At 38.8% G+C, this 13,829-nt stretch overlaps 2 protein-coding genes across 2 annotated transcripts; both read right to left on the bottom strand.

The window, feature by feature from the left end:
* Positions 1–224: 224 nt before the first annotated feature.
* Positions 225–905, bottom strand: LOC141601072 (uncharacterized). The gene has a single exon (XM_074421334.1). It carries the CDS (start codon positions 903–905, stop codon positions 225–227), a length of 681 nt encoding a protein of 226 aa, XP_074277435.1.
* A 4,424-nt stretch (positions 906–5,329) lies between these two features.
* LOC141599799 (NADP-dependent malic enzyme-like) lies at positions 5,330–11,421 on the bottom strand. Its single transcript, XM_074419917.1, has 20 exons — positions 11,229–11,421; positions 10,924–11,150; positions 10,048–10,168; positions 9,887–9,961; positions 9,627–9,778; positions 9,437–9,542; positions 9,060–9,125; positions 8,456–8,551; positions 8,302–8,373; positions 7,933–8,016; positions 7,755–7,853; positions 7,387–7,434; positions 7,250–7,303; positions 6,965–7,063; positions 6,790–6,879; positions 6,616–6,693; positions 6,443–6,517; positions 6,256–6,346; positions 5,679–5,807; positions 5,330–5,573 (listed from the first exon to the last, which is right to left on the bottom strand). Exons 1-20 carry the CDS (start codon positions 11,256–11,258, stop codon positions 5,485–5,487), a joined length of 1,881 nt encoding a protein of 626 aa, XP_074276018.1. The 5' UTR covers positions 11,259–11,421; the 3' UTR covers positions 5,330–5,484.
* Between the last annotated feature and the right edge of the window lie 2,408 nt (positions 11,422–13,829).

The raw sequence follows: 13,829 nt of genomic DNA, 5'->3' as shown, positions 1-13,829 counted from the left end.
TTTAACTTTCTTGCAAAAAAAAATAATAATAATAATAATAATTATTATTATTATTATTATTATTATTATTATTATTATTATTATTATTATTATTATTTCATTATTATGCCTCATACATAATTCGTATAAAATACAATATAATATTATTTATATAATTATAAAATACGGAGTATTACAATTTACATATACCCTTTGTCCAACAAGTCGTTCAATTGATTCTTCAATTATTCTAATTCCTTCGGGCCCATTCGGCAAGAGGACTTAGAGATAGGTCCCGTCCCCGATTTGAGCTCCACATTAAACTCCACGGCTATATTGGGAGATAATCCCGGTAGTTCCTCCGAAAATACATCCTCAAATTCTCCGACTATGGGAATGTAACTAGCCCTAGGTCCTTCCATCCTAGTGTCCCTCACATGACACAAAAGCATGGGACAACCTCTTCCTAGACACAACTTTAACGTAGTTACATTGATGAGTTTGACTTTTGGTTTAATCATAAAACCTCGGTATGACACCCTAGCTCCTTTAGGACCCTTTAACGAAACCTTCTTTTGATGACAATCTATTTTGGCCTGATTCTTTTGTAACCAATCCATGCCTAGGATAACTTCAAAGTTTTCTAAGGGATATTCGAACAAATTGGTCAGGAAGTCAACCTCCCCAACCATTACTGTTACTTCTCTAAACAACTGAATACATGTAATGGACTTTCCCGATGGTATTACTACGTCATCCTTTACAGTATCGAACTCACCCAATCCCAAGGTTGTCACATGTTTTCTAGAAACGAAAGAGTGTATTGCACACGAATCGAAAAGTACAAAGGTAGGTATAGAGTTCACAAGAAAGGTACCCGAGATGACATGTGCATCTTCCTCCACTACTTGCTTCTCCAAGGCCATGAGCTTCCCACTACTCTTTGCACCTCCTTGTACGGAACTTGCGGATGTCGTAGGTCGAGTCTTCGAAGATGTTGGTCCTCCATACCCTTACCTTAAGTATGCTCCATTCTCCAGTTGAATCCTCCACGAGACACGCTCCCTTGAGTGGCGCCACCACGATTTCCTCCCCAAGTAGTGGTAAGGCGGTTACTTGCCATGCTTTGAGAGTACGTTTGGTAAGAGCTAGCCTCCTTGTCTACGCCCCCTTTGAGCACCACCTCCGTACTAATGCAATCGAACTTCTTGAAGCCAAAACCCCCCACAATTATAGCACCTATTTCTGCCTCCTTCACTAGAAGCCCTAGTTGCTCCTCCGTCATACCTAGCTCCACCTCCATGATAGGATCCTCCCGATTTCGCCATTGCTTGGTTAAAGTTCCCTTTCTTATAGTTGTTGTTTTTGACTCCTCCCTCACTTTCGGCTTTCCTCTTCTCACTAGCCTTCTCCTTTGCATCCTTAACTATGTTCACAGGCTTCTCCAAATGCCTCGCACTTCCATACACTTCCTTCACCGTGGATAAGACTCCCACTGACAATTTCTCCAAGATATTTAGGTGTAGACCTTGATCGAAGCGGATAGCAAGCATTTGTTAGCTCATGTTGAGATCCTCCACATAGGTTTGAAGTTCATGAAATTTGCTATAGTACTCTTGGACCGTCATACCCTCTTCCAACACAAGCTTATCGAACTCCGCCCTCAATTGGCTCCTAATATGCTCCATGATGAATTCGTCACGAAGATCCCCCTTGAAATCCGACCATGGTATGGCCGACTCGTCCTTCTCCTTATAGTATTCTCTCATCAAAGCTTTCTCTCATCAAAGCTTTCTCCCTTGCCCACCATTGTCCGGCGGCCTCACCCAATTAGAAGGCGACTTGGTTCACTTTGAGATCTTCAGGACAATTTGTCACGTCGAAGATATATATTTTCCATCCCCTGATCCAATTATCCATTGGATTAGGAGCCCCCGTGCCTTCGTACTTGACGGGACGGTGGCGAGCAAAGTCATTGCTTATGGCGGTCATATCTACTAACACCTCATCTTCCTTAGCCTTGAGAGCTTCGTTGAGAAACTTATTTTGCGTTATGAGGTTCTCAATTTAGTCCTCCGTCAACAAAGTGGCTCTAAGTGGACCGTTTACCCTTCTTCTCGGCATCTGAGAATATAAATGTAAGCAACATGTCCCCATAGCTATAACAAACACCAAGGGCTGCCTACAGGAAAAAATCGGTCGAGTATCCAGAGATAATCGGTCGAGTGGGGCACCACTCGGTCGAGTACGGTTTCTACTCGGCCGAGTGCCCGGTATCCAGGATTTACCCAAATGTTGGTCATGTGCCACTCGGTCGAGTGACACTCCACTCGGTTGAGTGTTGGCTTCACTCGGCCGAGTTCCCCTATTCCCAGAATTTGTCCCCAACTCTGGAAATGACCCTACTCGGCCGAGGGTAAAGTCCACCCGGTCGAGTGGCTCCTACTCGGCCGAGTCCCTCGACACCATCGATCGAGTCATGTTCCCCGGTTCCCGTATACATCTAAACATCGTCATAACATGCAAGGAGGTCCTATGCCACATGTTTCTATGTGTACAAACGTAAGGAAATCATATGGTTCTACTTCATATCAACACGCATGGTTAAAAATTGTCACATGTAAAACATAGATTGTTCCTTTTAAATCTCTACTTCACATACTATCCCATCAAAACATGTCACATTACTATGTACACTATTTGCCATCATTTCTCTTGAAATTCATAGGTTAGCATGCATGTGAACTTCATGCACTCTACACATCAATCATACACACACAATGGCCACTTCACACATCAACTACATACACTCTACCCCCCATTCACTCTCTTTACCACGTTGTGACCGGATCAAGATTGGAAGGGCAATGGTGCGATTCTAGGACGTCTCCTAAATCATTGCAGAAGCACCTAACAATGTTTCTCCGGGTTCGTTTTATTTAGACTCTTCTAAGTTAATTGGGTCATTTCTTTAAGGTTCCAAAATTGTTGCCCTGATACCACTTTGTAACACCCCCAAACACCGAGAAGCCTTCGGCTAGGCATTCCCAACGCTTGGGAGCGTTACATGTCTTGGTTGCCCAAGGAAATGAAAACCATACAAGGTAAAGGTAACACATTAATAACATAAATAAGTTTAAGGTTAAAGGGGTATAGTTAAATGCCATAATTAAGTTATAAAAATTCAAAGTATTGCCTTAGGGCCCAATAAATTACACAACCAAATGTTTAATATCCCAAGCTAATATAAATAAAGAGTGAGACTCACTAGGTGAAATGCGCCCTCAAGCCTTCATGTATCATCACAAATAAGCACACCTATCAAACACCTACTTCTCACATGACCGTAAATATCATGTGGTTAACCACAGTTTTGAAAACTTAAAAGGTCAGTTTCAACATTATAATTGATTACATAAAAACCAAAATAGAAATTGTCACTCAATAATCCACAAGGTAATCCAATATATATCAAAGCTTGCCCAAATGACTCCGCCATTCACACTCTTGATGACGGCATCGCAACACCATAATCACTCTGTCGGATCGCAACCCGAGGTACCCGCATCGCAACACGGAATACCGAAATCGCATCGCAACACGAACCCATTAACCCGGACCATTAATGTGCACATCCTCCTTGAGGGTGGGTCCCTCCAAGGATCGGTCTCAAGGCGCAAGGTCGATGTCCCACAAACATCACTCTGCTAAGTCAACACCCATCCATCACCTGCAATTCCATCCAAATTCATCATCACATAACCAACAAGATTAACCTCACAATTATAATGACCAATCAAGTAACCTCAAACATACCATAATCGTAATCAGGTTTTAATCACCATTAGTATCAATAACACTCAATAATCATATTATCCACCAAAACACATGCAAGCAACTATAATATTGAAACCGCGTAGGAAAATCCTACCTCTAACAAAGTCTCCACAAAAGCAAACAAGAACAAGCAAGGAAGTCAAACTCCTCCTCTATGAAGTCTCCACCTACAATTAGTGTATAATCTATTACAACATGTACTAATATGATAAATTGTGATTGTTTTGATGACTACTATCATTACATGATATTAAATAACATTAATTACCCATAAACCTACCCAATTATCAAAATTCCCAAAATCTAGGGTTTAGGTGTCTTAAATGAAGGTATGGAAATTACAAAAATAAAGACATAAGAATATAAGATTACTCACCAAGTAATGAGGAACAAGAATATGTAAACACCTTTCTAAGATTCCTCCAAACAAAGTGTAGATCTAAGATTTGAGGATGAAGGGTTGTAGAGAGAAGTGGGAGAGGTTTAGAGAGATGTTTTTAGGGTTAAATGAAGGAAACACTGTTCATAGGTCTTATATATCACACCAACACGGAAATATAGGCCCGCGTAGAAAACTGGATTGAACCCGGTTCACTCGGTCGAGTGGCTAGGGCACTCGATCGAGTGGACCGCACTCGGTCGAGTGTGATAACTTTAGTCCCGGATTGCTCAACTCACTCGGTCAGTCTACTCGGTCAAGTAGTGGGGCACTCGATCGAGTGTTCCCTTATGATCGATCGAGTGAATCACTTATGAGGGAGAAGTATTACATAGTCATTCCTTTAGTTTGCTTGCAGTCATGGAGTTGAGTTTTAAGAGTATGAATCTTCGCACCATCAATAACCGAGAAACGCTCCTCCAAATCAGTCCAAAAGAGACGAGCGTCCTCATAATATGAGATATTAGCCTTCACGTTAATATCAATAGAGTGCATAATCCATTGTACAGCGGTGCAATGAACGACCTCCCACTGATCTAGAAGAAATTTATCATTGGGTTTAGTTATTGAACCGTCGCAAAATCCGAATTTACGTCTCGATTCAAGAGACATTCGCATAGATCAACTCCATTCTTCATAATTATCGCTGCGGAGATTGATATGGGTAATACTTTGACTTGGACCTTCTTGATTTACAAGGGAATAAGGGGATAGAGGATCGATTTTAGGATTGGAAGCAAAAGCGTCGGCGTCTTGATCCTTCGTCATCTAGGAAGTGAAAGACGCAGGAGAAGGGTAGGGTGTTTTGAAGTTCATTGATACCATGTGAAATTAGTGATTAGGTAAATGATGTGTTACCTTTCTCATTAACATACGTAAATATTTATACAAGACGGAGTTGGGGCAAAGCCCAATACAATACGAGGCCTAATCCGGCCCTAATAGATTTTGTTGGGTATTTGTTTTTATATTAAATGAGCTATACCTTTTTCATGTTAGCTCTTTGTATTGACTTGTACTCACTTGGTCCTCATACTCCAGCAATGGGCAGTTAATGTTCTTGAATAGAAAGTATAGTTTCAATGTCGTTGCTTTACCATTTAATATCAAAACCAAAATACAAGACGACAGTATCAGAACTATGCAACAGAAACAAAACAAGGCAACCCAACGTACAGTCAATTGACACTTTGACAAATGAAATCGGAGAAATAGCACCGGCAAACTCTCTAGCGGTATGGTCTGTAGGAAGGACTGTACATGCAACTCTCAGCGTACTTAATTAGATTCCCAGGTTGTGGGAGCCGGGTTGCAAGGCCTGTAAAACAGCCAAAACCAACAGCCAGAATTATCATTTTTGTAACATTGTCAACCTTTATCATATACCGAATAAAATACACGAAAGTAAGACGGAGAAAATCACCGAGTTCATATGCTTTAGATGCCACACTGGCTGCGATGTCGGCTGAGATTTTTCTGATGTTCTTAAATGGAGGGTACAATAGTCCTTTTGCTAAGTGCTCCTCACTTACCTGGGCTGCCAAGGCTTCAGCTGCACCACATTATATATGTCATGTTCATGTAAAGTGAAAACTAGTGTAGAACTGTAGTCGAGCCATATTCTTAGTAACAAACAAGTCAATAATAGTTAGTGTCATTGTATGGAAGCGGAACATATATCGGGATTTCAAATTGCCGCTCATGTTTATCTGAAATTAAGCAATTTCTCATTAACTTACATATCCTATTTAGGGTTCTAAACAAGGATAGATCAAGTGACAAACCAAGGGAGTAAAAGAGAAAGGGGAATAAATGAGCAAACTAGCAAAGCATTACAAAGCTCGGGCTTGGCTTATTTGGCTGTAGATATTTAGTCAATAGCTTCTGCCATCTCTAGATTCAAGTTAAGTTATTAACCAAATCGTAAGGGATAAAAGTCTTACAACCCAAGTGACTAGATTTTTCCGTACAGCGACAACTAGTATTCGGAATAGACTTACAGGCGGCTAAGAGCATGTCATCATGAACACGGATAGCACCCGAAATAATCAAGCCAAGACCAAAGCCGGGGAAAATGTATGCATTGTTTGACTGAGGCAAAGAAAACAAAAGAAACAAACAAATATCAGTTTTTCTAGATCCTCAATAAAGAACAAGTCCTCACAAATTTAAATCACCAATAAGTACCTGTCCCGATGTATAAGTCTTCCCTTCATACTCAACGGGATCAAATGGGCTTCCACTAGCAAAAATCGCTCGGCCCTACAAGGGACACCAGAATTTCACGAGTGATTTATGTAGTACGTAAGAACACAATTAGCATTAACATTGGTTAAAATTCAGATTTATTGGCTATTAACCTTGCTCCATGTATAAGCTTCCTCAGCTGTGCACTCTGACTGGGAAGTTGGATTAGATAAGGCAAGAATCAAAGGTCTCTGGCATGAAAGTTAATCACGGAATGATTTAAGAAATTTCACAAGGCATTTCAATGAAAAAACAGAGCCAGAAACATAAATAAGGTAGGAGAATACCTCATTGATCGAAGCCATTGCCTCAACCACCTCCTTGGTGAACGTTCTTCCAACTCCTGACGAGCCTATCAAAACAGTAGGCTTTAATGCCTACACAAAAGGGTGACAAAAAAAGCGATGAGGCATGTGTCCAGAAATAATATTTTCTCGGGTGCTATGGAATTAGAAACAACACCTTGACAGCATCAAGCAGCCCCTTTATAGGTTCATGCACATGAGCCCATGGCTTCTTGAATTGTTGTAGGGACTCCATGCGACTATTGACTATAAGTCCCTGATGGTATATTGAAAACAAAATGTAAGCAAAATTAAATAACGGTTTTTCTAACCTATGCCCACTAGGCATAGGATAAGAAACCAAAATAAGAAAGAATTAAATGCTATGGGCATAGGTTAGAAAAACCCATTAAATAAACATCAGAGAAACAATCCAGGAAAGTGTTTGGCTAAGTTTTCAAACCTTGGAGTCCACAAGCCAAATTTTTTCCCGAGCCTCCTCGAGGGGTGTGCTTGTCTACAAGAGCACGTATATATATTATTGTCTCTCTTATCCCCTAACATTCAAATTCATCAAAGAATTATTGAGTGTGGCCTAACCTGCTTTGAAATTTCAAGAGCTATGAGCTCTGCTATACCAGTTCCAGCCTAGAGCAGAAGTAAAAGCAAGTGAGCAATCAAGAAATACATATACCGATCTCAGTATGCTAAACCAAACAAATTAACAGGAGGTTTGCGGTTTCAGGTCGCTCATTCGGATTTAAGTCTACTTCATGTGCCGGGTTTAGGTGGCAGGACTAGTTTCAAGGGAGGGAGGTGGGATTACATGAGAAGCCTTGTCATATGAATGATATTGTTACTTGCCATAGTATAATATAGTGCGATCCATCTAACCGTCAATCTCCACTAATCAGACACTTAAAAGTTTGATATTACATTCCTAAACACAATGTGTACGAAATATATACCTCTCCAGCGCCAAGGAATAAGTAAGTGTGATCGGCTAATGATTTCCCTACCACTTTCTGTGATGCGATAAGTCCAGAAAGGACTACAGAGGCTGTCCCCTGCAACAGATAGGAAAACAAAGTATTTAAAAACAAGACTTGACTCTAAAGCTGACATAATTATTGACCTGAGTTATACCTGTATGTCATCATTGAAGACTAGATGTGTGCTACCATATTTGGCAAGTAGGTCAAATGCATTATGATTAGCAAAATCTTCAAACTGCAAATTTGAGCACCGAATCATAAATAGGTTATAGAGATTAATGCACCATAACTCCCTCCGTCCCAATCATTTTACCTTTGATTAAAATACCCCTCACTAAAAAAGGTAAACGGTTGAATGGGACAAAGGGACAAAGGGAGTAGAATAGAAGCGAACCGAAGGCTAATAACTAGTATGCCTCTGTTGCAGTCAATAATCTCATCTTCTGTACCTCTCCTCCCAAAGGGGTTTATTGACTGAAATTGAGGAAGTAAAAGCAAATCAAGTAAATCACTACATCACCTGAATGAGGACCTTCTCCCCATAAATTTGCTTCACTGCTGACATAAATTCATCCATGAGCTCAGCATACTCCTGTAGTTGCCACCTTTAACCATTAGCTACTTCTGAAACTCAAAAGTTGATTTCTAATTGTAAAAATGTAACAAAGCATCACCTGCCCAGTTGCTCTTCTCTGACGAAGCCCAATATAGAACTCATCCTCTAACAATGCCTCGTTGTTTGTTCCCACATCAATAGTGACAGGCAAACACTGAAAGAGAAACCGTATAACTGAAAACCGAGAATATACAATCGAAAACCAACATACAGTGTATTTTATAGTTAACAAAACCATGCAGCCAATTTTCGCTTTCCAATATATGCAGCATTTAATATCCAATTTATGTCAATTTATAAAGCAGGGAGACTAGGAGATTATAGCATGATAATATTATAGAAGGTACTTGGGATATCAGCCTTTTGTAGATTATTGGAATCCATGCTATACAACAGATCAACCCATAAACCCTACTGGCCTTTGCAGAGAATTAACTTCAGCATTTAGCAAAATTAACATTATAACATCACCTTTTTGGACTTAAATTCTACCCTTTGGACATGGGAGGAAGATGGCTCACAGGAAACCCATAATCCCCGAGTAATGCCCAAAACAATGACCATCTCAGACACCCGGAAGTTTAATTGTCTATATTTCATCAAGCGGTGGGACTTGGGAGTGAGTTAAGGAAAAGAAGCACTGTAAATAGAAAATCACTTACTGTTGAAGGACGAATGCCACCAAGAGCAGTATATAGAGAAAGCTTGCCAACTGGTATTCCCATACCCTGATGAAACATTTCACCATCACGATCAATTAATTTTGTTCGACGCACTAAACACGAACAACATTACCCCATCAAGAGGCAGTAGGGTTGGATGTACGCAGCCTTAATGCATCTAAAATTTTATCAACTAACAGCTACCTTAGACGGAGTACTTCACAATATAAGAAGCTCAGAAATATTATTTAGCCCTTCTATCTTACTCTAACAAGTTTCAATGCACTGACAATGATCAAATTTTAGGGAAAATGTTTGTTACTTTTGCGGTCTAAAATCAATTAATGTCCCACATGTTCACAAAACAAATACCGCACCTGACAACCAAGATCGCCGAGACCTAATATTCGCTCACCATCCGTGACTACAATTACTTGGATCTGCCTCTCAGGCCAGTTCTTTAATACTTCTAGAACTTTCCCTCTGTACAAGACACCCTCCAACCATCATTAGAACATTGAAGCGTAAATTGCATTACTTTATTGATTACATGATTAGACTGCATACTTTTCTTTCAAACTGATGAAGAGGCCTTGTGGTTGCCTGAAGATACATCCATACTTCTGGCAAGCCTCACCGACAGTTGGGGTGTAGACCACAGGGAGTAGCTCTTCAACATTGTCAATGAGAAGCCTGTAAAATAGTTTTTCATTCCTCTCCTGTAAGAAACAATCAATGAAAATGTTGTAAACATTCATTAGCTTTTTGTTCATCCTCTTCTTCCTATTTGCAGAACTTAGAATATTGTTAGTGTATTAGATATGTACCTGCAAATCCATCATTGCCATGTACTTCTGTAAAGGAACTTGGTACTGGCGGATATTGTGAATCATTTTCTTCACCTGGATATTTGCAGACAGCAGGAACCCGATATAAAATAGCAAACGGAATTTCCAAAAAGAATATCTGAATAAACAATATAGATAACCTGAAGTGGCTGATTGACAATAGCTGGGGGAAGCAGGCCGCGCAAGTAGTGTGCATCTCGTTCCTTCTCTGAGAAGGCAAGCCCTTTATTGTGGTGAGGATCCCGCAACAATGAATAACCACTTAGCCAAAATAAGCAAAAAGGTTAGTACTTACTACTGCAAAGGCCGAAGTTGATAACATAGTCGAGCAGTGCCAAATATAATGTAGTTGCATTACAGGTAGAGCTTGTGGAGATGCTCAAAATAAACTATTTGGCAAAATAAAATTAAGAAAATGCATTCATGTAGGAATGATTGCTGAGCAAAGAGCATGAAGAACGCTGAACGAATAGTCAATTTCATACGTACTTGGCTGAGCCATTGGCTGCTATAACGATTATCATACATACTGATTTTTTAAATAAATTCACACTCTTTAGATTCTTTGCGAACTGATTTAGATAAGTTAGTCTAGACCTACAGAAAGTCGAAAAACACAGCAATTGTATGTGTACCCATTTCTAAATCAGTAATTCCCTCTTGTACACAGGTTTTTCCGTGTTTGACATCAATCTACTACTCACTCTGCAACTAACAATGTGATATTGCAGTATTAACAAGTTGATCCTCCCGTTACTATAATATCAATTAACTATACATCACAAATTATTGTTTCAGACGGACCATTTTCGTCATTTTAAAAAAGACGGGATTTTGTGACCATTTTATGGTCAAATGTAACTATAATGGTCCAGCTAGTTTTACTGCTTACGGTAACTTGTTTTCCAAAACCGTAAAATGGTCTCAAAATCCCTTTTTTTGGAAAAGATCAAAATGGCCGATCTTAAAGGAGACCGACTGAACATACATAGGATGGAATGGAAAATTTGAAGTACCTAGCGACAGACAAAGCCCAAGGTGTAACAAGTTGATCCTCGGTGGCAGAATCCTCGCCGTACAAATCTTCAACACCACCAATCGCAACCATTGATTTCTGAGTCGCCGCGGCCTCCTGTGTCAACGCGATGTTTCCATCAGCTGAGGGGCCAACCGCGACTCGAACTACCACCGGACTTCTCCGGGTTGGACCCAAATACCTTCCTGATACACTTGGTGCGTTGTTCTGCCCATTTTAATCCAAATTAAACAAATAATTAAAAGAAAAACAGTGGAAAATGAGAAGAATAAAAAGGGGAATTACCAAGAAATTGGGTTTGTGTAAGGAGAGCATTGTGATTAACGAAGAATTATGGTTTTAGAGAGAGAAGTGAATAATGAAGAGAGAGAACAAAATCAAAGTGTTGGTTTAAGTTGTCATCATTCCCTCTTAAATTCTCACGTGCCTGTGGACTCACAAATCTTAATGCAGGGAAATGGGAATGAGGACAAAACGTGTTGTTTTAGCTCCCCTATAAGCTCGACTCACAAATATTATGCTGCTCGAAACGTGACAGAATCACCAAAACGCCATTTGCTTCCATTTTTTTTTTTTTAAAAATTAAAAACTCTAAGGTAGTGTTTGGAAAAACGGAATTGATTTCATTTTCATGATTTCAATTGTAGAAATTGAAATGTTTGAATTCAATTCCAAAATTGTGTTTGGGAAATCCATGGAATTGGAATTGAATTTGGGCGAGACGGAGATGGGTCGAGGCCATTGGATGTTTTATATTTGAAAAAATAAAATATTGTCTCGAAAAATATTTGTCATCGGAAAAAACATCATAAATAAAAATATTGTGATGAAATTTGCGTCGCAAAATAAAACGTAAGAAGTCATGTAATTGAAATGACTAGTATATGGTAGGTATTTGAAAACCCCAAATTTTAACTAGCTTGGAATTGATAAGGAATTGAGTCAATTCCAATTCCAAATTCTAAGAGTTTCCAAACACTTGAAATGTCTCAATTCTGGAATTCAATTCCAATTCAAAGTTCCCAAACATAGCATAAAACAATTATTTCATTCGTTTCACTTTTATTCTGGTCGTTTTCTCTAAATTTATTCTAAATTGATTGTCTCACTAGTAGAAAAAACTTTTATAGTGGCGGTCATAAATGACCTTTTTGTGGCGGTTTCTACAGATTTTGGGTGCGCCATATATCACGAGATTGTTTATACTTTGCGGCGGTTGTACAACCGTCACTATAACTTACCTACGGAACAAAACCGCCAATATAAGCTTATATAAAATGACGGTTGTTAGACAAGAACCGCCACTGTAACCCATCTATAGTGGCGGTTATTGTTTGAAAACCGCCACTAAAGAAGAACTAATATTGGCGTTTCATACTTAAGAACCGCCACCATAATTAGATATTTTTTTTAAAAAAAAAATTATTTGCTACCAATATTTCGGCAGCTATATCCTATAGAGTTGGCAAGCCAAATAGCGAAATAAACAAACAATGCATACAAAAGAATGTCAACCAATGAACTTGCATATCATGCGACAGAACAATAATGTTGATGTTCAAAATCATACATCCAAGTGTATAAATAATCACATACACGTCTTAGTTAATAAACTAATTAACATTTCATGTTCTCTAAACATTTGATAACTCACACGTCTTTAACATCTTTCATCTCGTCAATCAATATTGTTGAATCTCCAATAATACATTTAACAACCCAATAGTAAGAAAAACAACCTTAACATTATTAAAATCAACATAAGATATTATATATAATAACTATCAATCCACCTTATGATTAGCACTAACTGAAATGCACAATGGATATATGTCAAGAGGTGCACACCCACAAGACTTTAGTAACAAATTCTTGACGCACTATTGCATAGCTTAATAAATGAAAAGACATTGCATACATACCATGAAATCACGCTGCTTGAGATAGGATTTGTTGTCATTGTGATGAGTTATATTTATGTACATTTATAAGTCTCCCCTTAGTTACTTTTGATATGGTTTTCGTGCTAAATTACATTATTTATATATCATTTACATTAGAATGTCGATACTTCCCCTATTTGGTGTTTAATGCAGAAATGATGCATTTGTGGAGCAAAAGAATTAAATGAGCACCGCGGATATGGCATGAAGGAATACACGAAGCATGGCACGGAAATCTAGAAGAATAAAGGAAGAGAATTGAAGAAGACTAGACGAAGAGAAGAGCTGAAATGAGGAGTACTCGATCGAGTTGCCAAGTACTCGATCGAGTGGTGTGTACTCGATCGAGTCTCCATATACTCGATCGAGTATGCATCATTCAGATGACTTTCCGCGCAAGTTTCCTAAAGTTGTGCCCTATTATGGGATTATGCTTGTTACGCCACTTTTTACTCTAAAAATTCCTAGAAACTCTTAGATTAGTTTTAGCTACTGTTATCATTACGGATCTACGCTCTCTAATTTCGGTATTCATCAATCTTTCTTTATTAATCGTTAATTCAAGTTCTATTTTAATAGTTTCTTGTTATTCATCTTTACATGCCTTTAATTATGTTCTTCATTCATCTTATTGTTATAGATCTTGCTAGTATGAGTAACTAATCTTATATTCTAGGGTAAAAAGGGATATAGGTTGTTAGAAGGGGGTAATTGGTGAATTGATAGTTAAATTGCTTCTTTGTTGTTAACACCCCCATACTCCAAGTGCCTTACCAGGACCACTCAGGTATGAAGACATCACCATCTCGGTCGCCCGAGGTATGATAATCAAATAGACAAAACGGAAACAACATTTATTATAAATAGTTTAATGATGAATACAATCCTCGAAACCAAACTGAAAGTACAATACATTATTCCAAACTATCTGTTCTCAACTGAA

Source organism: Silene latifolia, chromosome 9 (genome assembly GCF_048544455.1).
Source record: "Silene latifolia isolate original U9 population chromosome 9, ASM4854445v1, whole genome shotgun sequence".
NCBI lineage: Eukaryota > Viridiplantae > Streptophyta > Magnoliopsida > Caryophyllales > Caryophyllaceae > Silene > Silene latifolia.
This window is presented reverse-complemented; position numbering and strand designations above follow the sequence as displayed.